The sequence below is a fragment of the Candoia aspera genome, chromosome 10, assembly GCF_035149785.1.
Source record: "Candoia aspera isolate rCanAsp1 chromosome 10, rCanAsp1.hap2, whole genome shotgun sequence".
NCBI lineage: Eukaryota > Metazoa > Chordata > Lepidosauria > Squamata > Boidae > Candoia > Candoia aspera.
The window spans coordinates 24,022,893-24,050,883 of NC_086162.1; the positions used below are offsets into that span (position 1 = coordinate 24,022,893).

The following is a 27,991-nucleotide window of genomic DNA, read 5'->3' on the forward strand; positions in this document are numbered from 1 at the left end:
AGATCCAGTTCAAAATAAAACTTTATTTTTCTGCCTTCTGGTTATTCATGTAGGGTCTGCGGGCAGTCCTCCCCATGGGGCAAGATCTTTTTTGCCATAGATTTCTGCTTATTTTGCAGCGGGCCTGCGTTATTGAGCAACTGGCCATTGGGCTTGAAGCTCACCCCCTTCGTCTTTGCGTTTCTCAGGGACGTTCAAAACATGTCACTTTTAGGTTAGGATTTTTAATGCTGCAGGTTTTAATTAATTAGTTTAGTTGTGATATTTATTTCCAAATCCCCAAAGCTGCTTAGAGTCATAAAATGGGGCAGCATATATTTTTAAAAATATATATATATAATAAATAAATACAAATCTGAAGCTTTTCTGCACAGTCAAGGGGTCAGATTCCCATTTTCCCTTGTAGGAGCAGGCCTGAAAAGGTGGTTGCGGGAGATGTCCTTGATTGGAAACTAAAGAACCCCTAGGACAGCATATAATCTCAGCTCCCATCTCTCAGATTTTCTTCTTCCTGCTGTCTTAATTCTTCAGCAAACAGCTTCCTCCCCCAGTCTGTTTTCCTGGTCTCTGGCACCTCGAGGATCAATGTTTGGCAGTCAGGGAAGCTCTCTTGTTACCACAGTCTGCACCAGAGAGCAGCAACGGACAGGGTGGCTCAAATAAATCGAGGCGCGATTTCATACAGGGACCCAGGTGTCCCCGTTTTCAGTAGCCGTCTGTTCTCCTCCTCCAGCTGGGAGTAGCGGTTCTGGAGGCTCTGGTTGGCAGTCATCAGCCGGTCCCGTTCCTGCAAGTCAGAGCAAGCTGTTTAGACAAGGACCGGTGGCGGCTTGGCACCTGGGAATGAGGGGCTGAAATGCATGCGTCTGCCAAGCCCCAGGGTAATTCCACACATCTCAGACCAAAGGGGGACAGGCTAGTGCGTCACAGGGCAAGAAGAAGCCGCTTCAGCAAATCTGCCAGCTGCTCTGCAACCTCACTGGATTCTGTGTGAGGCTTGAAAGGGAGGGTGTGTTCCCCACCCCTGCAGAAACTTGGAGTTGTCTCTTGGATTCTTCATTTGGTGGAACAAGACTTAAACTGGTGTTTCTCAACCTTAGTGACTTTAAGGTGTGTGGTCTTCAACTCCCAGAATTCCCCAGCCAGCCATGCTGGGAGTTGAAGTCCACACACCTTAAAGTGGCCACGGTTGAGAAACACTGCCTTAGACAGACTGTGGCTATCACAGAAAACCCCTCTTCCCCGCCCCACTGGACTTTGCCAGGAAAGCCTAACCAGCAACTGAGAAAAGCAGAGGGTGTTCTGGCCACATTCCCACAGCCTCTGCTCACTGGGCTTAACAGCTGTAAGCCCAAGCTCCAGGGTGGAAAAGCGGCGTCTTGTCTGTCCGCCACACCCCGGATCTAATTCCGGCCTTTGGAGGGCAGGGCTGTGATTGAAAACGGGGCGAGGCTGGGATGGGATGAGCGTTCTCTCCGGCGGCGGCGCTTTCCCATCAGTCGGATTCTGAACGGCAGATCTCCCGCGTCAGTTGCCTCTGCTTTGCTCCCAAAAGGCTGCCCCCCCCCAACTCGGTTGCACAGACATTTCCCCTGTAAACATCCTCACCTTTTCCAGCTCCTTCACCAGTTCCAGGAGCTGCTTCCGATTCTTGCCGCCGCCGCCCCCCTGCTGCTCCTGCGGCTCCTCAGCCCCGGGGCCGCCCCCCTCCGTTTGGGTGCAGGCATGTTTCACCAGCCGGCTGCCCGGGCTGCTTGACAGCGAGACCACAGGGCTCTTGCCCTGCTCCCACCCCGGTGGGAAGAGAAACATTTCTTCCTCTGAGCCTGCAGCGTGAAAGAGGCCAGGTTAGAAACAGCAGTTGCACGGAGGTAATCCAGACGGCAGGTGTGGGGAGCTGCCCTTGGGGTGAGCATCGCACCTTTGGCCAGTTGGTCTGAGCGGCCTCTCTGGTGGGTGGACCCCTCCGGGGGGTTGATGCCGCCCCATCTTCAAGTTGTGCTACAGAACTTGGTGTGGGGTACTATATGGTGCACGTAAGAATCAGCACAGGTAGTCCTTGACTTACGACCATTCACTTAGCGACCGTTTGAAGTTATGACAGTGCTGGAAAAGGTGACTTGCAGCCGGTCCTCGTGCTTACATCTGTCAGAGTGTCCTTGCGGTCACATGATCAGAATTGGGGTGCTTGGCAACTGGCATGTATTTATGGTGGTTGCAATGTCCTGGGGTCACGTGATCGCCATTTGCAACCTTCCCAGCCAGCGTCTAATGAGCAAAGTCAGTGGGGAAGGGCGGCTTTGCTTAATGACCATGCGGTTCACCTAACGACCGTGGTGATTTGCTTAACGGCCATGGCGAAAAAGGTCATAAAATCAGGCGTGACTCACTTAACAACTGCCTTGCTTAGTGACACGAGTTCTGGTCCTGATTGTGGTCGCAAGTTGAGGACTACCTGTATTTCTCCAATAGCCACATTCACACCCCACCGAGATACTTGCACAAAGATTTTGGGAAATTTGGAGAATACTAGGGCATACCTAGTTGCAAGTGGGAAGTGAGTATCCATGGGCAGGGCTGCTGTTTAATGTATAGGAAGGGTTGGCCTACTGACCTGCCTTTTCTCTTTGTTCATTAGCATGAGACTCCTTTGCTGTTACGTCAGCTTCACTTAAAAGCCTCTGGGCCAAATTTCTTTCTCCAAGATAATGCCCTCCAGGTGGTCCGAATTCTAACTCATCGCCCTTGGCCAACTGCCACTGGTTGGCACTGACAGGAACTAAAGGCTCAAATATCTGAAAGGCCCCCTCTTGGGAAATTCCTAGGGGAAAGGCTTTCGTGTTGAGCGTCAGCATTTGCTGTCTCTCTGGCTTTGGATCAGTGCTTTTATTTTGGATCAGTTTTGCCGGTTTTTGATGGATGTCCTCTTTTTAAAGCCAGTGATTGACTCTCCTGTGTCCTAAGCTGCACCGACGGCCACGTACCTGAGCTGGGGTGGTGAGTTGTCAATAGCGTGGCTGTGCGAGGCATGCTGTCAGAGGAGGAGGAAGAAGGGAAGCGGTGGCTTTGACACTCCACCTCCACCTGGTTCTTGCAGTGCTTGTGACAGATCATGCCGCAGTCTAGAGGGGAAACAAACGAGGGCATCACATCAAAGGGATAGGAAGGCGAATTCTCACCCCAACCAGTCCTACTCCCAGCCTTCTCCTGCCTGGCACTACAACTCCCATAGGGCTGGGCCGAGGCACTTTTATTGCTTAAGCGTTAAGGTACTGCCTGAATACACAGGGTTTTTTGTGTTTGTTTTTTTGAAGCAGGAAAGTGATTAAGGGGCCACACTCCAAAAAGGAGCAGATGAGATCAGGACAACAATTTTAATTTCCTTGTGTTATAGTGAATGAAAATGAATGTTAGTTGTCATTAGTATTATTCTCCAGCTTGCTTTTAAAATTACCGTTTGCTAAACGGAGGTCAGATTTCCAATGAGACTCAGGTTGAATACCGGTGATGTGTCCCTTTTCATTAAAAATCCTAAAAGGGGCTTACAGTACAAACACTCCCAATGACAATAAATATGACTTGGGGGGGCGTGTCTTCAAGTCCGTGTTTATTCCTGGCGACTGCCTGGAGAAGTCCCTGCAGTTTTCTTGGCAAGATTTCGAAAGTGGTTTGCCCTTGCCTGCTTCCTTGGGCTGACAGAGAGGGACTGGCCCAAGGCAGGACTAGAACTCATGGCCTCCTGGTTTCTAGCTTGGTGCCTCAACCACTGCACCCAACTGGCTCTCATAAATATGATAATAAAATGCATTCATTTTATAGATGACAATATTAGATGACAATAGCGCCCATAGTCCCTCTTTTGGGGGAGATGGGCAGTAATTAAATTTGATAGATAGATAGATAATAAATATTACACACGGACAAGAACCAGCCCCTGGCACTGATGCAAAACATTGCCGTTGCAGAGAGAGACTATTTAACCCAACATCAGTTACTGCAAGGCGCTTGGGTGACAAGTATTGCAGAGGGCCGGTTGAAGACCCAACTGCAGATGCCCCGATTCTGATGGAGAAAAGCAGTTGTGCTGCCCTAAAGAGCCCAGAAGAGGGAGCACTTACCCCTGCATCTGTATCCCTGCTTGGACACTCCCCAGAGCTACATCAGAAGGAGAGAAAGAAGAAGGGGTTAGTGCAGGTGGCAAGAACCCCTTGATACCAGATCTGGGGGGCGGAAATGGCTCCATGAGCATCACCAGCAACTTCTTGTACTAATAGGTATTTTATTTTATTTTTGTTCAATTTCCTTGTCCATTTCACTTCATAGATTTATATCAGTGTTTCCAACCTTGGCCGCTTTTAGATGGGTGGACTTCAGCTCCCAGAATTCCCCAGCCAGTAACCCTGTGTAAGGCAGGCCCCAAATTAGAATGAGCTACAAAAAGGAGGGCGAGGCGAAGAAAGTCTGAACTGGCTGCCAAAACAATTATTGATGGGGGACTGATGGTTGGGAACAGGTGGGCCCCCCCAAAAGGAGATGCCCCTCTTCCTTGAAGGTCCTCCCAGAAACTTAACTTGGTGAAGGCGCCCAAAGAGATATACATATACTGGGCAGACGGATAATGGGGAAAAACATCCTTGAAGATACTCTGGCCTCAAACCATTCTTCTAAAAAGTAGCATGTTTCTAGTCCTGAGGGAGGACCTAGAGGGCTGAGGGACTAGTGGGGCTGATAGTTCTGGAGATGACAGAGTCTAGCTGCAGACTTTCCCTACCACCACTACTGGTTCTAGGGCACGGTTGCTAACCCTGGGCGATCTCTGGTACTACATTTCTGGCGGTCAGTTCTGCCAGTGCAAAAGTCTGGGGATGGGGGGAAAGCGAATAAACTCACAAAGCCACTGCAGTGGTCACAGAAGGTGGGCTTCTTGAAGGTAGCCTCCTGGAAGTCATGCAGGAAAGCGAGGCCCAGTTTGGAGAAGATGGCACAGGCCCGCATGAAGTACCCTGAGAGGTCATCACGACTCCAGGTCCCTTCCCTGTGATAGAGACAAGTAGCTGGGGTTGCGCGTGTCCGACTATGGACCAGGTTTAACTAAACAATTATGTCCACAAAACATGTTTTGAGCACATGAGCACTTTGCATGATAGCCTACTTCACATAACATGTTCCAGAACAGAGTGAAGGATGAACAACCCAACTCTACTTTAGGCTACCCTAGTGTGTTACGCCAAGCTAGCCTAGCTCATTTAGAATCCTGGTCTCCAGCTTCTTTCTGAACTAATCTGGCCACCAAGGAAACACCTCCAGGGGTGACGCAATGTTCTTCTTCCTTGCTGGGACATGGCCATGCTACGCAGGAGTTCTGGAAACTCTCTCCTGCCTCATATCTAGAAAGGGGAAGGCTGGTAGAGGTTGCTGGGAAGGATCCAATCCATTTGAATCAGTGTTTTTCGAACTTGGCCACTTTAAGATGTGTGGACTTCAACTAGCTGGGAAATTCTGGGGGTCGAAGTCCACACATCTTAAAGTGGCCAAGTTCGAAAAACAGTGATCTGAATGGAGTACCACATAGGCCTCTTGGATATAGCTGGTTGCTACCACCCTGAGTTGTATGTTTCAGAAGACCAAGGGTTATTTTCTGTCTGGCATTCATAAGCCGCTAGAAGCCACTGCTGCCACGTACTTGGTGCCTACGCCCACTAATTCTTACCCTGCACTCCTGTTCTTGCAAAGGGTCTTTCCCCACTTGCAACATTTTTTGATTTTGCAAAATGTATTTTCTACCCCAAACACAGGCGCTAGCCTCTGGTTTGCCCCCATGTCCCCGTGATGCTGCGGTCACCTCTTCCCGCTGAGTAAGAGAGGGTTAGGCCGTCCTTAGCAAGCCCGGTGTGAAAGTCATCCCCTTATTCCAACACTATCGGGATGGGTACACTTTGCCGTGCTTGGTTATCTGTTACTTGGGAGGGAAGTCTGGGGGCTGGTGTGGCTGGAAGCAGAAGCAAGAAGCAGGCAAGAGAGTGGCTGAGGGACAAGCCCATTTTCTGCTGGTCTAGTTTTCTGCTGACTCATCTCAGCAGCCAGGAAATGCCCAAAGCTGTGGCTGGCACGCAGAGTCTGGAGTTCTCTGACTTCTCCTGTTGACGCAAAATGTGCTGTTCCTGCAGTCTGCTGGGCAGCTTTGGAAGGAGAGGGCTGAGGATCAACAGGCATTCCCACCTTGCCTGAATGAATTCATAGGAGATCCAGCCAGGCCATGAATTTCTTCTAGCCCATGAGATGCCTTAGGTTTCTGCTTTACAACAACCTGGTGGTGTCTCCTTCCCACGCAACCCCTGTGCTTACCGCTCTCTTTCCAGCCCATAGAAGGAGAAGGGGAAATTCATCGAGATGGTCTCAAAATCTTCCTGAGAGATGTAGCCCCGCTGTTCAGGATCATAATTCTTGAACACAGACTGGTGGAAAAAGAGAGAAGCGAAGAAAAAAAGTCACAGAGATGGAAAGGTCTACAGGTAGTCCTCACTTGACGACCACAATTGGGACCGGAATTTCAGTTGCTAAGCAAAGCAGTCATTAAGCAAATCCAACCCAGTTTTACCACCTTTTTTGCAGCAGTGTTAAAAGAATCACTGCAGGCGTTAAGCGAACCATGTGGTCATTAAGCAATGGGCTCCCCATTGATTTTGCTTGCTAGAACCCAGCCGGGAAGGTTGAAAATGGCGATAACATGAACATGGAATGCTGCAATGGTCATAAATGAGGACTGGTTGCCAAGCACCCAAATCGTGATCATGAAACAGTGGGAGATGCTGCAACGGTCATAAGTGTGAGGACCAGTTATAACTTGGTTTTTTCAGCACCATTGTAAGTCTGAACTGTCACTAAATGAATGGTTGCTAAGTGAGAACTACCTGCACTGAGGAATTTAGTGACGGTTGGATACCTTTAAAAAAAAAAATGCAAAAGTAAATTAAAAACATACAGAAATCAAATAATATATGTGTATAAATCCAAGCAGTAAAATAATAAAAAGCAATAAAAAGCAATAAAACAGTAACTGACATCGGAAAACGTAAGAGGAAAGGGAAGAGTTATACACGGAAAGTCAAGGATGGAAAGATCCCTGTGGATTTGGACGCCTGAGGAATTCAAAATTCCCTGTTCCTTTGCTAGACAAGGCCCAGGGGCATTCCCTCCACTGCAGCTGCTGAGCTCAAAGTACCATCCATCTGAAGTATTCATAAAGATGAGATAGTTTTCACTCACAGAAGATCGCTCTGCTTCCTAGAAACTGCATGTTCCTTATGCAAGGAAAGTGTGCCCTTCAGCTGCAACCAATTCCCGGTGAGCACGTTAAAAGTGAAAAGCTGTCATGAGTCTATAAGGTGATTGAGGTAAGCATTTTACTCTCAACGGGCCCTGTTTCTGCTTTGACCACGTCCTCTTTTCCTAACCTAAGACCTACATGAGGCTCTCAATTCCCTCTACCCCTCCGCGCACGATGGGGTTCCTGCGTTTTATGCCATCTCACCATGCCATCATCCCAAAGTCCCCCACGCAAAGCAGTATTTGCACTGCAAGGAAAGTTCCTTATTTCCCTCGCAGTGATTTCCAAAAGAGCTGCATCTCTTAAAATACAAATAACGGCTATGCCGTAGTATCAGAGAGAAAAAGAGTTCAATTCTCCATCCATAATCCTGAGGCTCCTGTTCAAGTAACCCCAAAACATCCATGCTAGTTATAATTGCATTTGTGCCAATCTGTTATGTTTAAATATGAGCACCTAAAATCATCATCGTTAATGTGACCCTTTAAGGCAGTGTTTCTCAACCTTGGCCACTTGAAGATGTGTGGACTTCAACTCCCAGAATTCCCCAGCCAGCTTTGAATTCTGGGAATTCTGGGGGTTGGAGTCCACACATCTTCAAGTTGCCAAGGTTGAGAAACACTGCCTTAAAAGCAACGTGGTGCCCAAAAGACTATGGATTCTAGCAATATGGAATAATCGGTAGCAGGGTCATCATGCTGGGGCCCTATTCCCTATGTGGACCCCTGCCCACAAACTGGTTAGGCATGGCAGTGGTGTTGCATTCCCCCTCTCTCTGTTATTCCCTCCACCAGCCACGCACAACCTTATTTTCAGCAGCAAGTTTTATTGTAGAAAAGGATGTGGTTGGAGTGGCCGGATCTGAGCCTCTTCCTTTACAGAAAAGGAGGGGTGCTGGGTGGAAAGGGGAGGAGAAAAGCGGGAACTGGACTTTGCGGAGGGGGGCACTTACTGGGGTCATAGCACAGCAAAACCTGATTGCTAATGCGCCACAATAATTCCCCCCAGCTCCCCAAATTACGAAAGGTCAGGCAACTGGTAGTTTGATAAGATAGGACACTGAAGATCCTATTTGCTGGCAGGCATAGTCCTCAGACAGAAGAGCTATCTTGAGTGATGCAACAGAAGATACCAGCATTCAGTATATGCTCCAGAGCTGGTTTTGTCAACCAACTTGATGCTTTCCAGCTGTATTGATGCTCCAACTCCCAGAATTCCCTTTCAAGAGGAGCCGGAGGCCTCAGGATGCTTGGAGCTATAGCCCCAGTGCATCTGGAGGGCTCCCAGTTGGTTAAACAAGACTGCTGTAGAGCAGAACATCTGGTTTAGGGCTGAGGAGACCACAGTTGCTGGCTGGGGAATTCTGGGAGTTGAAGTCCACCCATCTTAAAGTTGATGAGCTTGAGAAACGCTGCTCTAACTCCACTAGAGAAACTAAGTTTGGGGAAGCCTGAGCCAAAGGACATCAAGGTGCGTAACAACAAACCAGCATTCAAGGAACAAACGAGCATTCAAGAACACGGCACAAGGTGGGCCGGCGGTGACCTCTTTTCTCCACAGGCGTTGCTTTGGTGGTCCTACCTACCTCCACCATCTGCTGGACGTGCCTCTTGACGGCGAGACGGTCCGGCTTTGGGGCTACTCTAGGCGACCACTCCACGACCATGGGGGGCTTGAACTGGGTGGACGGCTGTGAAGGGGAAAGGGGAACAGAGAGCTCTAAGAAACAGGACTGCAGGGGAGACCTGCTCCTTCCTCACACCTCCGTCCTCCTCTTACCAGCAACTTGAGGCAGCGAGGTTCACGAGAGTAGGAAAGGGCATAGATTTCCTCTTCTGAGTAGTAGAGGTCTAGGGAGAGCTGGAAGGCAAGAAGGTGTTTTAGGGAAAGAAAACACAGCCTAGACCAGTGTTTCTCAACCTTGGCAGCTTGAAGATGGGTGGACTCCCAGAATTCCCCAGCCAGCATGGGAGTTGAAGTCCACCCATCTTCAAGCTGCCAAGGTTGAGAAACGCTGCCCTAGGCCCCCAAAATCCTATGAGCGTTGGCCAAGAACCACTGTTACCCTGATGCCTTCATGCAGCTGGTGCACATCTGGCTACTTCAAGGTGTTTTGATGGCCAAAGCAAAGGCCAAGTAGCACCGCTCCTTTTGCCCCATCCTTACTGAAGCAAGCTGCTACTGAACCTCAGGAGAGAATGGGGCAGCCTCCCTGATTGGATCAGGGCCCCAAGGCCAACTTTGCCACAGGGGTGGCTCTAATCCACCCCTAATCTTTCTCCTATGTCCTGTCACCACCTCCCATCCTGGACAGGTTCCTCCTTCAGCCTCCTGCATGCCTGTCCCCATTACAACACCACAGTCTGTTCTCCCGCCTTGTGATACTGCAGTCTGTGCCATCTTCACCTATGCATTTAAAACTCCCACCCTTCCTAGTCCACCCAGCAAAGAGTTGGCTGGGAAGGATGGGAGTTGTAGGCCAACGGGTCTGGAGGGCACCAGACTCCAGTCTGGGGCTTGCAGAGATACCCTGTGTGGCAAGGCCAGGACCTGTAGTCATGCCTTCACCCTGCTTTGGTTGCTAAGTAACACCTGCGTCACTGTGCTCCGTGGCCCTGCCCACACTGGCTGCTGCTAGGCAACCAGGCGTCTGGGTTGCCACACACAGGAACATAACCCTCTTTTCGGCTCCCGAGCCACTGACGGCTCCATATTTCTGTAGCAAGAGAGTCAATAGATAACCCAGACTTTTGGGTGACTGAGTCAACCCGCTAGGCCGGGCAGAGCACGCCGGCCCTCTTTTCCTGCAGGCGGGCGGTTGCTAGGCAACCCGGCAGCTCTTGTAGACTTTCCTTCTCTTGAAGATGTTGCTAAGCAACACCACAGGATGGAGGCCTGCAGAAGAGGAGATTTTTGCCTGTTGTCAGGCCAGACGTCCCAGCAAAAGGCAGCATTTGAGGCCTGACTGCCCCCTGCACCTCCCCATCAGAGGCTATGACCACCCAGAGTCACTGGGAGTTGGGCAGCCTATAAATTGAAATAATAATAATAATAATAATAATAATAATAATAATATGGGCCACCCTGTTCTGGTGGGAACTTCTGCTCCTGTTGAAGGCGAAGCCCCACGTATTCTCCAAACATGGGGCTGAATTAACGAAACTTGACTCCAGTTCATTTCCTTTAAATGCAGCCGTGAGGGCTTCCTTGGCCCCGTTCAACATTTCCTCCTGGGCACGCACGTGGGCCTGCCCATCAACCCTCCCATGGTCTCCACAGGTCCTCCAAGAATCTTTCTTACGGTCAGCAGATGCACCAGGTCCTTGTTGGCTTTGAAGGGGGGCTGAGCCCGCTGCCGCAACCGGAATTCCCACACTGGCTCGTAGAGGCTCTGCAGCTTGCTCAGGTTGAGCCGTCCACCCTCTACGCGGTCTGGGAGGGCCTCGTGCAATGTCACCAGGTCCTTGAGGTGGACGCCCACAATGGGGATCTTGAAGCCCTCACAGTCGTCATAGGCCCGACGATAAGCCCCGTAGTTTCCACTCGACGAGAGCAGTTCGGTCATCTCAGCAAGCACCTGCATGAAGTCCAGAAGAGAAGGGAAAAATCCCATTTTACCCCCAAGCATCACACCCCTTCTAAAGAGTCACTTTCAAAACAGATTCATTGATTCTTTGCTTTCTGTATTGTATCAGTTTACATAGCCACTCATGTCATGATGGATTAAAACCAACACAAGCAACAAAAAACAATAACATCATGGTGCCTGAGGACAATCTAACTCAATCCATTCAACCACAGTCATACTAAGCAAATTCACATAAATAGGCTCACCCAACCTCCGGACCCCATGCCCAAGAGAACATCCAAGTTTTCAGGGATCTAGTAGAAGGTCATTAGCCAGGACACTACTTTGGAATGGCTACCTTGGGGATATACCTCACCAAGGCTAAAATTCCTCTCTTTTTCCCCCAGGAGGACTTTTTCCTTACCTTAGCAACCTCGGAAGGTAGGAGCGCATGGGTCTCCTTGAGGCGAGCGATGGTGCTGTGGCAAAGCCCTCCCACAATTGCCATGAGTGTGTTGAAGTTCTGCAACTGTCTTAGCTTCTGCAACAGGAGGAAGAACAAGGGGATGATCCAAGACAGGAACTTTAAGTGGACAGCAAGTGGAAAGAGTTAGCCTTGTTCAAAGGCTCCGCACGTTTGATACGAGCCAGTTTTCAAACTTAGACACACAAGCCCTCCTTTAGAAATGTGGGAGAGAGAACATGGGTTTGATCGGCTTGGAAGAAATGTGTTTTGTCTGTGCAGAAGACTTGCCTTCTCTAGCCAGCAAGAACATGAGTAGGTGATTCCTACTGATGTATTTTGTAGGGATGGGGGTTGCTTCTACTGATATTTTCTAACCAACCGAGTACAAAATAAAACAAAAAAACTTTGGGGGTGGTGGTGGGGGAGTCATTCTGGAGCCAGCTGCCAGAAAAGCTGTGCTGTCCTGTCCTCCTAGTGGCCTCCGTGCCAAAGTTGACAACTTTCCTTCTGGGCTTTATTTAACAAGTGGGTCTTGGGACCAGCATCAGTGGAACACTACGCGCCCGATCTTTTCCCACTCTGCATTGCCCGTACGCCCACCACTGTTTCTTTCCAGTGGGAACTTACCTGCGTAACATGAATGAACTTGGTGAAGACTTCTGCTCGCTGCTGGGGTGTGGGACGCTTGAGGATCATCACTTGCACCCACTGGGAGATACTGTTAAACAGTGTGATTGCACGCTCCAGGGCTGAGATACCATGAACAGATCCACGTAGCACGTAATTCTGGAAATCCAAGTACTGCCCAGCATACAATTAAAAGGTAAGCACCGGTCTTGCTGGATTAAACCAAGCCCTATCTAAATCCAAGGTTCTGCTTTCCAGGGACTAGCCAGATAGTTCACCAGGGAAGCTTGCTAGGCAGTCACCAAAGCAGTGTTTCTCGACCTCGGCAGCTTGAAGATGAGTGGACTTCAACTCCCAGAATTCCCCAGCCAGGCTGGGGAATTCTGGGAGTTGAAGTCCACTCATCTTCAAGCTGCCGAGGTCGAGAAACACTGCACTAAAGGGACAGCCACCTTGGTTTTTTGTTCACAGCTTTCAAGACAGATTGATAGCAGGAACGGAAGGCCTTATGCATCTGTATGAATGTTCTTGTACACTTTAAAAAACCCATCTCTAATGGCTATTGCTAGTTATTATTACAGTAACAATAATTCCCACCACATCCAGCCATAATCCAGCTTGTCTAACTGTAGAGGGGAACTTCTACATGTGTGGCAATACACCGGTTCCTTCCAGCGCATGATGCACAACCTTTTCAAGACTGAGAGCAGTACTAGGATTCAGGTGGTATGCCCAGAAGTTTGAGGGAGTGGGCAGAACAGGTTCCAAAAATTGTTATCCTGATAAAAATGGCCAGGGCCAGGCAATTGTTTAGTTCATTTCATTGTTACTTACATTTATATTCGGTTAATTTAAAGAATTCCCATGTCTTGAATAATATACCCCTTTGATCACGTTAGTTCGATACCAATTCGTAGAAGGGCTTTGGAGACAGATTGTGGACAAAATTATACGGGTCCACAAATGGCCTCCAGACCTCAGGTTGTCAAGCCTGTTATAGGGGCTGGCACTCCACAACTGGAATTTTCATTCTATTTTCTCCACCAAAAGGGCGGTAGAATTTGGTACTAGCTAGACAGGACCCACAGGACATGCCCTATCTTCTGGTTTGCTCTGGAATTTTCACTGATCTCTGCTCCAGTGGCAAGGCCACAACCTTGAGAGAGCCAGTTTGGTCTAGTGGTTAAGGCACCAGATGAGAAACCAGGAGACAGTGAGTTTTAGTCCCACGTCAGGCATGAAAGCTGGCTTGGTGACTTCGGGCCAGTCACTCTCTCTCAGCCCAACCTGCCTCACAGGGTGGTGGTTGTGGGGAAAATAGGAGGAGGAAGGAGTATTAGGTATGTTCGCTGCCTTGAGTTATTTATAAAAATAATAAAGGTGGGATAAAAAAAATCTAAAAAAAATGTCTGTCTGTACTAATGGCCCAAAGTAGCACACAAGGTCCTTGCTTACATGTAAGTATTGACTGGGAGCTTGAGGGAGAGAAGGTAATCGATGTTAAACGAGCTATCTGTCTGGTGCAGCCAAAGATGCCATTCATTGGACATCCTTTGCCAGAAACCCAATGCAACCACTGACGAAGGAAAGATAGCTAGGCAGGGTGGCAGTAGTCACTGCCAATGCCACATTTCAGTTGCTCAAATTGGGCAACTCAGCAAGTGGTTAATGTGTAATTCCACCATAAAGTTCAAGGAGGCAATTGCTGTTGAACTCCTTAAAGCAAGGAATTATATTTTATTCTTTGCCCAATTTTGCAGCTGTTTAAATGGTCAGATCATGATAAGGACAGTATAATCTGGGCTTGCAATGGAAGGCTGCATTAGACTCCACAACAGGGTGCAACTTTTTCCTTCACCTCAGCCTTTACCCTAAATAACTGGACAACGGTTTATGCAAGGGAAGAACATCTGGTGGTGGGTTTAGTTCCTGCCTGCAAGACAATATGAGTTCGAAAAGACCTTCATAGCCATTTTGTTTTCACGTTGGGTCAGATGGACCTGCACACACACATTTCAAATCATAAAACAATAGTTCCAACTTAGCTGGTTACGGATAATTGCCACCATTTCTATTCTAATGAGAGGGATCACCATGGCTTCAAAAATAGGAACTTCTTCCTTTTGTTGAGGAAGTTTCTATTTTTGAAGCTAGGGTGATCTAATACAGTGTTTCTCAACCTCAGCAACTTAAGATGCAGAGACTTCAGCTCCCCAGAATTCATGCTGGCTGGGGAATTCTGGGAGCTGAAGTCCACACATCTTAAAGTTGCTGAGGCTGAGAAAGATTGATCTAATAAATACTATATGCAGCCATCCTCGGCATGGTACTATATCTACCAACCAGCCTAGTTTTGCAGTCCAAGATATCTGTAAAAGGCTTTCACAGCCAGCCAGCCATCTTGCAAGGCTTTTAATGCTCCTTTGCAGAGCCCGGTTCCTTACCGAGAGACGGCAGAACGCCTTGAATTCCAGGTAACTGAGGTGGTTGGCTAGTTCACCTGTATCCAGGTGGTCAAAGAGCAGTGAGACCTTACGTTTCTTGCCACAGCCAGGACTGCTTTGGCAGCTGAGAGAACGGTTCCAGGTATGGATCACCCTGGAGGAAGAACAAGTGCCGAAGGGCTCATTAGGGACTGAATATCTGAAGATTCACAAGACCAGAGGACCCTCTGTCTGGAAATGCAGAAAGCTTTATGAAAACAAGACAAACGAACTGCCAGCGTCTGGGTGGTGAGCACATGAGATGACTGAGGCAGCAGAAGTATTAGTGTCCATCGTCAGCTGTGGGAAAGATGGGATGCCCCGAGGAGAAGAATGAACAAGGCAGATACTTTCCTGAGGAACGGAGATCTATGGCTCTTTTGAGCAGAGAGAGTTGGGGAGGCACAGAACCCAAGCTACTGGAGATCAGGCAAGGAGACGCTGAGAAACAGGACCTCCAAGCACTTGAGTAACAGGAGAGAATGCTTAGCAGCACCCTGGAAGCTGGGAATGGGTGTTAAGGCAGCACCCGGGGATTTTCTTCACTGTTGGTTTATCTCTACCACATGACCTGCTGGTTGGACTTCCTGTCTGTTTTACATCCTCACAATAATTTGGCAACATCTTTGGAGAGACTGCTGAATCACTGTTCCTTGCTGTTGAATCAGAAGATTGCTTACAGGATGGGCAGTGGTCCTGGACCTTCCCCGCCCCCCCCTCGCGTTCAAAGTATAGTTTGCTTTCCCATTAATGCCCGCAAAATTAATCAGCTAAACTAAAAAGCCAAGAGATAATTTTGTATTTCAGGTTTGCCTGACCGCTCCTGATTCCCGGGTTATTGCCTTCTATGGGCAAAACGCAATGAAGAGAAGAATTACATGGAGGTGGACCGTAGGGAGAACAGGGGAGTGGTGGTGAGCTGCTCAAATGCAGTCTGATTCCAGGGCATTTTAGAGTCTCTCATTGCACTGTAGACATTGCAGGAGGACTGCCACGTCCATCTACAGTAGCAAAAAGTCAGGAGGAGTCTGGTAGCATCTTTTCCAACTGACAGATTAAAAGGCAGAAGCTTTTGTGAGCTTTGTTCACTGGAAAAAGTGCCACCAGTCCCTTCGGATTGCAATAAGGTCTTCAGCTTAGCTCTCAGAAAATAAAATGCACTCCATTCCGTAGTGTACCTGGCCCCTGCTTCTGCCTGCCCATGGAGAATCTGTTTTGTTTCCTTTGCCAGCTCTTTTGATGGTTTTATTTACATTTTAATTTAGCCATCTTATTTATTTATTTATTTATTTATTTATTTTTCAAATTTTGCTACTGCCCATCTTCCCCAAAAGAGGGACTCTGGGCGGTTTTGTTTTGTTTTATTTTATTTTATTTTAGTACTTCATAAACTCTGTATTTATGTATTGTATCCGGGGCTGTGTTGCTTTACTTATAAACTGTCTTGCGTGTTCTCTCTGGGCAGCTAAGGAACCTAAGGAAAAATCTAAGGGAAAAAAAAGGGAATAATTCATGCACACTATAGACCAAGAGAGATAGCTTTTCCTGAAAGAAAGTATGGGGAACGTTTATTAATGCACTCTAGTAAGGGGACATCTTGGGACAAAATTAAAAAGCAGCTTTTGTAAATTTCCCTGAGTCCATCTCATTCTGATAGATGAGGCTCAATTCACCCATTTCTCTGAAGTGAGGTGTATTTTTTTAACTCAGCCTAAATGGAACGTGTTTGTTTTCCTAAGAGCAATGCAGCAGAGGTACACTGGTTGGTGAGATCCTTGAGCAATCAGACAGACAGACACTTCATTTCCATCCTTGACCAATAAAAATACATTCTATAAAGCAAGTAAAGCAAAATTGTCCCCTAATATCAATAACTGTTGGCAACCATTTGTGGGCAAAGCTTACACATAACGTAGCAGAATTTTGCTGCTTTCAGAGAAATACAGTTATCTTGGTTATTTAACAGATAATGCAAGTAAAAATCATCAGAGTGCCCTGGGAATTTAAATAAAAGGGGGGTGGGTGGGTAATCAACTGGGGCCAAATCTCCCTGTAGAACTGACTGTAGCAATAACTCAGATGGGCCTATGCAGCTATCTTTGGGAAGGGTCATGCAGTTACTACCCATTCTGTGGGAAGCATTCGGCTCCCCATTTTTCCCTACACGAGAGCCCCCTTTTGCAAAACGCAGAGCAACGCCCCATGGAATCCCCACCTGCCTCTCCCCTCCCTCCCACAGAGCAGTTCCCATTTCTGAACTGGGCGCCGCCACTCACATGGAGGATGCATCAAGCAAGTTGCTGTGTCCTTCTGGGCCTTGGCTCCTCACCACCTCCAAGACTTCTGTGATCACCTCCTCCAAGTGCGGGTCCAGGTGAAAAGCCTCCGGATAGTTTACAAGCCAGTACCTGAAAGCAGAGCAAGAGGTTTAGGTTGGGGCTGCTGGTCCCAGCCTTCCTCCCAGTGTGGGGAGGTAGACTGTGCACCCAGCCAGGATGGGGGTGGGGGGAAGAAACGGGATAGTGGGGAAAGAGCTCAGACCGGACAAAGTGGCAGATCCTCAGCTGACGAGCCGTGTTCTTGTCCTGGGATGATTCCTGATATGTAACAGGTTTAGTTAAGGCTTTATTCATCCTTCTCCAGTTCCCGGGGAAAGGATCCAGAAATCTATTTTGCTGAAATTTGCTTCTCTCCCTTCCTTTCAGATGTACAGGTAGTCCTCGACTTACAACCATTTGTTTAGCAACCATTCAAAGTTACGACAGCACTGAAAAAAGTGACCTATGACCAGTCCTCAAACTTATGACCGTTGCAGTGTCCCTGTGCTCATGTGATCAAAATTCAGGCGCTTGGCGACTGGCATGTATTTACAACGGTCGTAACGTCCTGAGGTCACATGATCACCATTTGCGACCTTCCCAGCCAGCTTCCAACAAGCAAAGTCAATGGGGGAAGCTGGATTCTCTTAACAATCACATGATTCACTTAACAACTGCAGTATTTGCTTAACGACCCTGGCAAAAAAGGTCATAAAATCGGGTGTAACTCACTTAATGACCCCCTTGCTTAGCGACAGAAGTTCCAGTCTCAATTGGGATCGTAAGTCGAGGACTACCTGTGCTAACAGAATCACTTTACTATATGAAACCTTCTAGCAGGACCCCATTAACTAAGAGGAGGAGTAACACAATGCCCGAGCATTTTTTCACGTAACTTCTGATCTGTTTGGCTATTTGAAGGTCGGGCTGCCTTCTCCACTCACTAGCTCAACACTGCCTTCTGCTACAAAGCTTACATTAATTAACTGGCATAATTGCCCCCAAGGTAGTTAATTCTCAAGGAGCTACAGTAATTCAGCAAGTGACCAAGAAGCTGTTCACCGGGAATTATCATTCACTGCAAGTGCTAAAACTCCCGGGGATCCTTAGAGTACAGTGTGCTTGTTAAACAATCAGTATGCCGTTGAAGGATGGTGCTTGTTTTAAAGCTGTTCCTGTAGGTTCGGTTGGAGCTTTGGCAAAGAAGTTGGCTGGGTTCATATAACGCATGAAACCCCATATCCAGATTCAGCTGGGTTCTGTGGGAAACCAACGATATCACGGCCCAATTCATGCCACGTTCTAAAATAACAGCTCAGCAGACTACATCACCAGCTAGCCAACCCATTTTATACAAAATAAGCCCCTTCAGAGTCTTTGGGTTTGCCAGGAGTCGTTTCACGCAATAGCCGTAAAACTGTTTCATATCCCACACTGGCCACCATCCCCTTCAAGACTGCACCTTGGAAAGAAACCCTAAGGGGAGGTTGTTTATATCCCCAAAGGATATAAAGTCAAGAGGCGTCGAGCCAGCTCTGCAGACGGGACCACCCAACTATGAACGGTTAGCGTCATGTTCACCATGAAGTCACTGGTGCATAGCTTCCCATCCACATCTGGAGAAGAAGGACAATAATTAAAGTGATCAATCGATAGGCAGAAGGGGAGCTGAATGGAAATGAAGAAAACAAGCAGTCTGGCATAGGCCTTCCTCTAAATAAAACACCCTTGTCTTTACAATACCAAGCGCCAGTTTGTTATTAAAAGTGCACGATGCACAAAGTTTAATGAAATCTATTGTTTTTCTTAATGGAGGGCAAAATAATTGATTTACTGAACTCCAGGCTGATCCAAACTTCCTGCTTGCCCCAATGTGAGGATGGGCCACCTACCATTCGGGCGGTGGGGGGGGGGGAGAAAAAGTGACATCATCCTCATTGTGCCCCTTGGGTGCTGGGGAGGCAACCAGCATCACAGTTTTCTTGCTCTGCAACAAAAGTGGCATTTCCCCCTCTCTGTTGGCATAAGCAAGACAGTTTGATCCATCTGCCGCGCTTCCTTTTTACACAAATGCCTCCCAATCGGCAGCCGTATGCTCTGGGGGACATCCCCAGGCCCCGCTCTCTGCCTTTGAGGGCCATTTGGTGCTGGGCTGCCTGCCATGAAAGGCTGGACCTTGGAGGAGGGGAGGTTGGGGGTTCAAAAGCAGAAGGGTGAAATGCTGGCCCTTTGTTTTTTGTCTTCTAAATCAGGGTTCCTCCACCTTGGTGACTCTCAGCTGTGCGGACTCCAACTCCCAGAATTCCCCAGCCAGTCCGCACAGCTTAGAGTCACCAAGGTTGAGGAACCCTGTTCTAAATGGGAGAAATTGATCAAAGTTCTGCCAAGTTTCTCCTTCCAGCCCAAAAGACAGGAAGAACTATAGAACTGGTGCAGTCTTTTATTTCACTCCATCCCACAGCAAGCAGTTAGCACTTGCTTTCCCAGCATGGATGGGAGGGGAAAGAAGAATCCACCCATCAGGGACTCTGTCAACTATGGTCCAAGCAGCATGGCTGCCCAGGAGGGGTGGAAATCAAAGAATCGTAGAATCATAGGATTGGAAGGGACCTTGGAGGCCTTCTAGTCCAACCCCCCGCCCAAGGCAGGAGTCAGGAAAACCATTTCTTAAGCTGCCTTCATTGGCAACCAATTTAAGATCAGGAGACGAGAACTGAAGGCTTCTGCCAAAGAGAATATCCTAGCCAAAGAAATACGAAAGTGAGAAGTGACAGGTCACAGAGCATTCTCTGGCTTTCAGGCTGTGGTTTCCTCATTGGCCACCCTGGCTTGGCTTCACTGGACAGCCAGCTCCCATTCTCATTTTGAGGGCCACTCATTCATCTTGGATGCCAGCAGGAATTGACCGACGGGCTGATTATGTGCCATCAAGCGGGTGTCGACTCTTAGTGACCAAATAGATAGACTTTATCCCGGATGGTCTGTCCCTGGCCTGCTCCTTTAGGTCTTCCAACAGTGTACGGGTCACCACTGTAACTGAGTCCATGCAGGGAGAAAAGGAGAGCCTAAAAAACTTTTCCTGGGTAACACTCCGGACTACCTGCAGAATGATTTGCGCTTGACTCAGTCCTGGTCTCTAGCCTTATGGACAACCCCCCCCCGCCCCGCCCCGCCCCACCCTGCCCCCACCAAAACTTGGTCTCAGTTCGTCCACAGCGTCCTCCCAGCCCCATTACCAAAGGAGCGAAGGCATTTCTCAATCAGCTCATCCAGAGTGCAGGAGCGATTTAGTTCTCCCAGCGTGATGCAGGCCAAAGCCTGGTTGATCTCCCGGGGGCTAGGGCAGGTCATACGGCGTCGGCTCTTCCGCCGGTAGGTCTTGCTGGCCCCTGGGAGGGTGCTAGAATCCATCCCACCGGCGGCATCAGTTCGCGATCTCCTGCAAAAGCAACAGCTCTTTCAGTGCCCATGGCAAACAATTTGGGCTCCCTCACCAGCATCCCAGAGAACAGAGAACAAACCAGACCTATCACCACCTTCCTTGGCAAGACCCATACAGACCACCCCGCTGCTCTCTCTCAGCATGTCGGTGCATTTCTCTGAGATGCTGAGACAGAGCTGAAGAGGGGCTGCAGAGGGCAGGTGGCCGAGCCCTGAGCTGGCGCTCCTGCTACAGCTGTGATCCAGAGCCACTGAGGCCAGGAGGCAAGGATGGTGAGCATTTCACTTCAAAATATCTGGGCAGCACTCCACATGTCCCCCGGTGGCAGCCAAAGCAACTTAGATAGGCTGACCATATTTCCTTGAGACAAAAACGGGACATTGGGATGGCAAACGGGGCAGGGCTGGGCGACAGGCTGGATCGGCAGGCAGGAACGTCTCCGGTTTTCTCAGGCTGGGAATCTTCGGATTCCTTCGTTTGCGAGAGGCAAGGCCGGGCTGGAGAGTCTAGTGAACGGTTGTCCCCGACAAGCCATTCCTCCTCTGGCCGTGCTTTTGCGTTCTTTTCTTCCCGCCGTTTCAAGGCAGGAGCCAATTGGCTCGCCCTCTGATCACCTCCTATCAGCCAATCCTGTTTTTTTCTTTTTAAGTTTCCCGCCGGGTTGAGCTCTACGGCTTTTTTCCCGCCGTTTCTGCTGAGCTCCCCCTCCTTCCACCCGAAGTCAGACTGCCTTCTGGCACGTTCGTGGGAACTTTCACATTTTTAAGTAAGGTTTTAAAGAAAACAGGACAAAATGGACATTTATATTAAAATGACAGGACGGTCTGTAAATGTTAAAAAAACGGGACTGTCCTGTTCAAAATGGGACGTATGGTCAGCCTAAACTTAGAGGGCAAAGAGCACAAGATTGTCAACCTAGGACAGTGTTTCTCAACCTTGGCAGCTTTAAGATGTGTGGTGTCCTAACAGTCAGAAATCACGCTGAGACGAGGAGTAGGTCTCTAGTGTTTATTACTGCTACATTAACAGAATCCTAACAAACTGAAGAAGCGTGGGAAAAACCCAGACAGATAAACCCCAGAGGCTAAGGCGGGTCTGATCTGTGTCTCTTTGAATGGCTGCTTAATTCCTCAGTACTACGCATGCGTTTTCCACCCTGGATCGAGGCCCCCTCCTGCTCGCCATCAGTACTCATGACATGTGGGCTTCAACTGCCAGCAGAAGCGAGGTATTGCATGCAGGAAGCTGGGCTGGTTGATTCCATGTGTCTGTAACCATGATTTGTTAAGAAGGTTCTTTTCTACAACAGTGGAACAGAAGTCATCATTTCAGATGTCCCCCAATGCCCCAATGGTCCTTGAAGGCATTGTGGGAATTTTAAAATGGCAAACGATTCCCAAGTTTTGTTGTTTTTTCATTTAGTCGCTTCCGACTCTTTGTGACTTCATGGACCAGCCCGCGCCAGAGCTTCCTGTCGGTCGTCAACACCCCCAGCTCTCCCAGGGACGAGTCCGTCACCTCTAGAATATCATCCATCCACCTTGCCCTTGGTTGGCCCCTCTTCCTTTTGCCTTCCACTCTCCCCAGCATCAGCATCTTCTCCAGGGTGTCCTGTCTTCTCATTATGTGGCCAAAGTATTTCAGTTTGGCCTTTAATATCATTCCCTCAAGTGAGCAGTCTGGCTTTATTTCCTGGAGGATGGACTGGTTTGATCTTCGTGCAGTCCAAGGCACTCTCAGAATTTTCCTCCAGCACCACAGTTCAAAAGCATCGATCTTCCTTCTCTCAGCCTTCCTTATGGTCCAGCTCTCGCAGCCATATGTTACTACAGGGAACACCATTGCTTTAACTATGCGAGCCTTTGTTGTCAGTGTGATGTCTCTGCTCTTAACTATTTTTGAGATTTGTCATTGCTCTTCTCCCAAGGATTAAGTGTCTTCTGATTTCCTGACTGCAGTCAGCATCTGCAGTAATCTTCGCACCTAGAAATACAAAGTCTTTCACTGCTTCTACATTTTCTCCCTCTATTTGCCAGTTATCCATCAAGCTGGTTGCCATAATCTTGGTTTTTTTGAGATTTAGCTGCAAGCCAGCTTTTGCATTTTCTTCTTTCACCATCATAAGGCTCCTCAGTTCCTCTTCGCTTTCAGCCATCAAAATGGTATCATCTGCATATCTGAGATTGTTAATGTTTCTTCCAGCGATTTTAACCCCAGCCTTGGATTCATCAAGCCCAGCATGTCGCATGATGTGTTCTGCGTACAAGTTGAATGTAGGGTGAGAGTATACAGCCCTGCCGTACTCCTTTCCCAATCTTAAACCAGTCCGTTGTTCCGTGGTCTGTTCTTACTGTTGCTACTTGGTCGTTATACAGATTCTTCAGGAGGCAGACAAGATGACTTGGTATCCCCATACCACTAAGAACTTGCCACAATTTGTTATGGTCCACACAGTCAAAGGCTTTAGAATAGTCAATAAAACAGAAATAGATGTTTTTCTGAAACTCCCTGGCCTTTTCCATTATCCAGCGGATATTGGCAATTTGGCCCCTAGTTCCTCTGCCTTTTCTAAACCCAGCTTGTACATCTGGCAATTCTCGCTCCATGAATTGCTGAAGTCTACCTTGCAGGATCTTGAGCATTACCTTACTGGCATGTGAAATGAGTGCCACTGTTCGATAGTTTGAACATTCTTTAGTGTTTCCCTTTTTTGGTATGGGGATATAAGTTGATTTTTTCCAGTCTGATGGCCATTCTTGTGTTTTCCAAATTTGCTGGCATATAGCATGCATTACCTTGACAGCATCATCTTGCAAGATTTTGAACAGTTCAGCTGGGATGCCGTCGTTTCCTGCTGCCTTGTTGTTAGCAATGCTTCTTAAGGCCCATTCAACCTCACTCTTCAGGATGTCTGGCTCTAGCTCACTGACCACACCATCAGAGCTATCCCCGATATTGTTATCCTTCCTATACAGGTTTTCTGTATATTCTTGCCACCTTTTCTTGATCTCTTCTTCTTCTGTTAGGTCCTTGCCATCTTTGTTTTTGATCATACCCATTTTTGCCTGGAATTTACCTCCGATGTTTCTAATTTTCTGGAAGAGGTCTCTTGTCCTTCCTATTCTATTGTCTTCTTCCACTTCCGCGCATTGCTTGTTTAAAAATAATTCCTTGTCTCTTCTGGCTAACCTCTGGAATTTTGCATTTAATTGGGCATATCTCCCCCTATCACTGTTGCCTTTTGCTTTCCTTCTTTCTTGGGCTACTTCTAGTGTCTCAGCAGACAACCATTTTGCCTTCTTGGTTTTCTCTTTCTTTGGGATGTATTTTGTTGCCGCCTCCTGAACAATGCTGCCAACTTCTGTCCAGAGTTCTTCCGGGATCCTATCTACTAAGTCCAGTCCCTTAAATCTATTCTTCACCTCCACTGCATATTCCTTAGGAGTATTAGTGAGCTCATATCTAGCTGATCTTCCCTAATCTCTTTAGTCTGATCCTAAATTGTGCAATAAGAAGTTCATGATCTGAACTACAGTCAGCTCCAGGTCTTGTTTTTACTGACTGTATAGATGTCCGCCACCTTTGGCTGCAAAGGATGTAGTCAATCTGATTTCAGTGTTGTCCATCTGGTGAAGTCCACGTATAAAGCCGTCTCTTAGCTTGTTGGAAGAGAGTGTTTGTTATGCAGAGTGAGTTGTCTTGGCAAAATTCTATCAGCCTATGTCCTGCTTCGTTTTGTTCTCCCAGGCCATGCTTACCTGTAATTCCAGGTGTCATTTGACTGCCCACCTTAGCATTCCAGTCTCCCGTGATGAAAATAACATCTCTTTTAGGCGTGTTGTCCAGTAGGTGCTGCAGATCCTCATAGAACTGCTCTACTTCAGCTTCTTCAGCATCTGTGGTTGGGGCGTATATTTGGATCACTGTGATGTTAGATGGCTTGCCCTGAATTCGAATTGAGATCATTCTGTCGTTTTTTGGATTGTATCCAAGCACTGCTTTAGCCACTTTACTATTAATTATGAAGGCTACTCCATTTCTTCTGTGGTCCTCTTGTCCACAGTAGTAGATCTGGTGGTCATTTGATGTGAAGTGGCCCATTCCAGTCCATTTCAGTTCACTGATGCCCAAAATGTCTATCTTGAATCTTGACATCTCACCAATAACCACATCCAATTTGCCCTGGCTCATAGATCTTACATTCCAGGTTCCAATGGTGTGTTGATGCTTAGAACATCGGATTCGCCGTTCACCACCAGCACCGTCGGCCGCTAGCCGTCCTTTCGGCTTTGAGCTAGCTGCGTCATCACATCTGGGGCTAGTTGAACGCATCTTCTGTTCCTCCCCAGTAGCATTTTGACCATCTTCCGACCTGGGGGTCTCATCTTCCGATGGTATACCGACATATCTCTGGTTGTACTGATCCATTTAGTTTCCACGGCAAGAATACTGGGGTGGGTTGCCATTACCTTCCCCAGGGATCGCATTTAGTCTGACCTCTCTGTCATGACCTTCCCGTCTTGGGTGGCTCTTCACGGTTTAGCTCATGGCATCATTGAGGTGCTCAAGCTCCAGCACCACGGCAAGGTAACGATCCTTTGCTGAAGTTCCCAAGTCTAGCTGCCTACAATACTGCAACTGGAGCCAGAATTAAAAATGTCTCTGAGTATAAAATGAAGTACCATAAGATGTGTATATAAAATGTAAACATATTTAATTATAAGACTGAAAATAGTCTCTCTTTGAGGGAGATGGGCGGTGACAAAATTTGAAATATAAATAAAATAAAATAAAAATGCCCCTAGTTTTGTTTCAGAGAAAAAATGTCTGGGGGGAAAATATCTCCATTTCAATATGTGCATACACAAAGACCTTTAAATCAGGAATAACCAATTGTCACATCTCAGCCTTTTGGCTAAGATCACGTATGCTAAAACTACAGCAGCCAATCTTGCAGAATGTCAAAACCAAGTTCAACACTGGCCAAGAATCAGCCCTTTTCATGCTGTGGCATCACCAACCCATCAAGAGCAAGAACAATGGCTAGTTTAATTCTTTTTCCTCCACTATGAAGCTGGCACATCTGATTAAAAGCCAGCCTAGTGGGGTTGGTAGAGCGCAACTTCATTCCTTTGCACCTGGGTACACTATTGTATTGGGGCTGGCCAAAATCACTGGACACCCTGTTTGTGAACACACAAGCCCTTGCTCACCTCCATTTCATGAAAACAACTACGTCAGAAAACACAGGAACATAAGCAGTGCTCTGCTGGATCAGACCCCTGGTCCATCTGGTCCAGGAACCTGCTCTCACAGTGGCCAACCCATTGCTCAAGGAAACCCATGAGTCTTCCCCCTGATGGCCCTCAAAGGCAGCCCCATGGCCATCAAGGCTAAGAGCCGTTGATCCCCAGGACTTCCACAAACTACTCCAAGCCTTTTTTGAAGCCAGCCAAGCCGGTAGCCAGCACCATGTCTCAGGGTAAAATTCCCAAGAAGCTGACCTCCGCTTAAATCTAGTGCCGTCCAGACGTTCCTAATACATGAAGCGGCAAGGGTTTCCACATGCCTGCACCTAAGAGGACAGTTCCCTATTTAGCTCCTTTGCATACGAAAGTAAATCGCCCAACTTGCAGCAATACTTGGAAGCGCTTAAGAACCTTTTCCTCCCTGCCCAACTTCCTTGTGTGCAGACTGCATCGTCCCTCCCTGCCTGCCTCCCTTCTCAGTCAAACCAGACCTCTTTGCTTTGATCTCAGGATCATTCTGTCTGGACAGCCAGTTCGTCTTTTGTTCTGGTGTTTCATCTCCAAACGCCACCCTTATCCTAACCTCTGATCAGCTCAGCGTACTGACTCAACAGTCTCTGTTCTAGCTTGCAGAATCTGGAGCTGGCAGAGCACAGCAGGGCTCCTTCACAAAACCTCCAGTCCCTCCTACTGCAAGTTAAATATTGCTGCTCAACCTGAAGAGCAGAGGTGGACCCGTGCAAGAGTGTTGCATTTTTGCAAGTTGGTCAGCAAAATAAAAGATGCTTGTCAATCAGGGATGGAACGTCAAAGATTATAATTTTAAACTTCATCCCTAAAATATGAAGATACTTTGAAATTAGCTTAGGAAGAAATTAGCTTAAACCAAGCACACATCCCTTTTTAAACAAAGGTTTCCTTCCATCAGGTGGAAAACCTTGAGCTTTCCAAAAGTTGCTGCGGCAGATAAATAAATCCAGCTGATGCCTCAATCAGCTCTTGCGTGTAAAGGTGGTGGCTTCTTATCCTCCACAGCACACGGTGATCTGCTCAAGAGCCACAGCAGACACACTCCAAAGGCAGGTGGGGTGACAAGGACCCCTTTGGGAGATGCTAACGGGGGGGATTGGGCACCCCAAGCTCCTACAAGACTTAAGGCCCTTTAATCTGCCCCCTCCCCAAAATGGGAAGGAAGCCTGCACCTTTGGCCCTTCTTACTCTGGACAGGCTGTGCTGATTGCCCACATAAGACCTCTGAGCTGACTGCTTGCAATCCTGTGCCATAATCTTGTGCAAGTTCCTCAAATGCCCATTTCAAGAGTTCATACCCCAGCAGCCTTAAAAAACACAGCAGTCTCACATTGCCTGGCTGATTGGAGTGCCACCTTTTCACCAAGGAAAAGAGGAGGCACTGTGTGAATTTCTACCAAGTCCCCACTCTCAGCCCCAGAGAAAGACCTGTTCCATCACCCTACTGCCCACCCACCCCCTGCTCTCCCAGTTTACATTCCCTGTCTTGCTGCATGCAGCATCTTCTAGATGCATCAAGAAGTTTCCTCTGAAGTGAATGGTTTCCAACATCCTGATCTCCCAAGCGGTCTGCCTGAGTGAAAACATTGCCTATGCCAGGCTCCAGACACAATTTTACTTTTTAAGATTTTGTACTGATAAATTCTGGGGGCAAGATTCAAATATCATTTTAATCCTTCAAACGGTCCTATGCCCTGGAACATACAGGTCTGATGGTGCCCTTCAATGTTTCAAAACGCGACAGCTGTCCATCTTCCAAATTAGAGCTGGAATTTTTCACATTAGTTTGGCCAAGTTGAAAAGAAACTTACCCGCGGGTGTCCAGCCATAAGGCCACCGAGCGGCAGGTAAGACATAAGAACTAGCTGCCCTGTAAATGGGTCTGCTGCTTTTTTCCCCACTACCAGAGCTCCTGCGTAGTTCCAGGGAGCAAAATTGAAAGCTTTTTCCAAGGTACGAACGAAAGAAGGAAGAATCACCCCCTTTAAGCTTCTGGCTCACCACAAAGCCGCCCTGGTGCCCATCAGCCCAGTCCCTCTCCCAAACTGACACCTTCCAAAAGATTGGCTTCATATGCCAGAAGGATGTATGGAGGGCAACTCTGCCTTTTCAACATTAATGCAAAAGAGGAGAAGTGGGTGGGGGGAAATAACCCAATGATAAATTGAGTTCACCTTACTCAGAATGACATGGAACTTGGAAAGCACCCAGAAATTCCCAGTGACTAAGAAGAGCTGAAAGGAAGTCTCAAGAAGTTCTGCTTACCTCTTGCTCTCTCGTCGGATCATTTTCTTCCAGCTCGCCACGACCCTTCCCTTTAGCTTATTGAGACCATTAAGGTGGGGTGACCCTTGCCTTTTCTAGCTGGAATTTCTCTGCCCAGTGCCACTGTTCCTGTTGGCACAAGCAATGCACAGACCAGTTGATGGCAGAAATGCCGGCTGGCTGGGAGGCAGCTGAGTCAAAAAGAACTGGTCGGTT

At 47.9% G+C, this 27,991-nt stretch overlaps 1 protein-coding gene across 1 annotated transcript; it reads right to left on the reverse strand.

Annotated features, from left to right (window-relative positions):
• Nucleotides 1-3: 3 nt before the first annotated feature.
• Nucleotides 4-27,965, reverse strand: RASGRP4 (RAS guanyl releasing protein 4). Its single transcript, XM_063311956.1, has 17 exons — nucleotides 27,776-27,965; nucleotides 20,026-20,228; nucleotides 18,300-18,405; nucleotides 17,013-17,075; nucleotides 16,748-16,879; nucleotides 14,433-14,586; nucleotides 11,989-12,162; nucleotides 11,320-11,436; nucleotides 10,629-10,904; nucleotides 9,107-9,187; nucleotides 8,913-9,017; nucleotides 6,346-6,455; nucleotides 4,891-5,035; nucleotides 4,119-4,155; nucleotides 2,985-3,122; nucleotides 1,609-1,826; nucleotides 4-787 (listed from the first exon to the last, which is right to left on the reverse strand). Exons 1-17 carry the CDS (start codon nucleotides 27,796-27,798, stop codon nucleotides 656-658), a joined length of 2,214 nt encoding a protein of 737 aa, XP_063168026.1. The 5' UTR covers nucleotides 27,799-27,965; the 3' UTR covers nucleotides 4-655.
• Between the last annotated feature and the right edge of the window lie 26 nt (nucleotides 27,966-27,991).

What these genes read in the sequence shown, in the direction of transcription:
- RASGRP4 (XM_063311956.1), bottom strand. Translation starts at nt 27,798, where the DNA reads ATGATCCGACGAGAGAGCAAGAG. An exon ending in AGGATCTGCCACTTTGTCCG is followed by an intron (nt 16,880 to 17,012) that starts GTCTGAGCTCTT and finishes CTCTGCTTTCAG; the next exon opens with GTACTGGCTTGTAAACTATC. An exon ending in GTGACCACTGCAGTGGCTTT is followed by an intron (nt 4,156 to 4,890) that starts GTGAGTTTATTC and finishes CTTCTGATGTAG; the next exon opens with CTCTGGGGAGTGTCCAAGCA.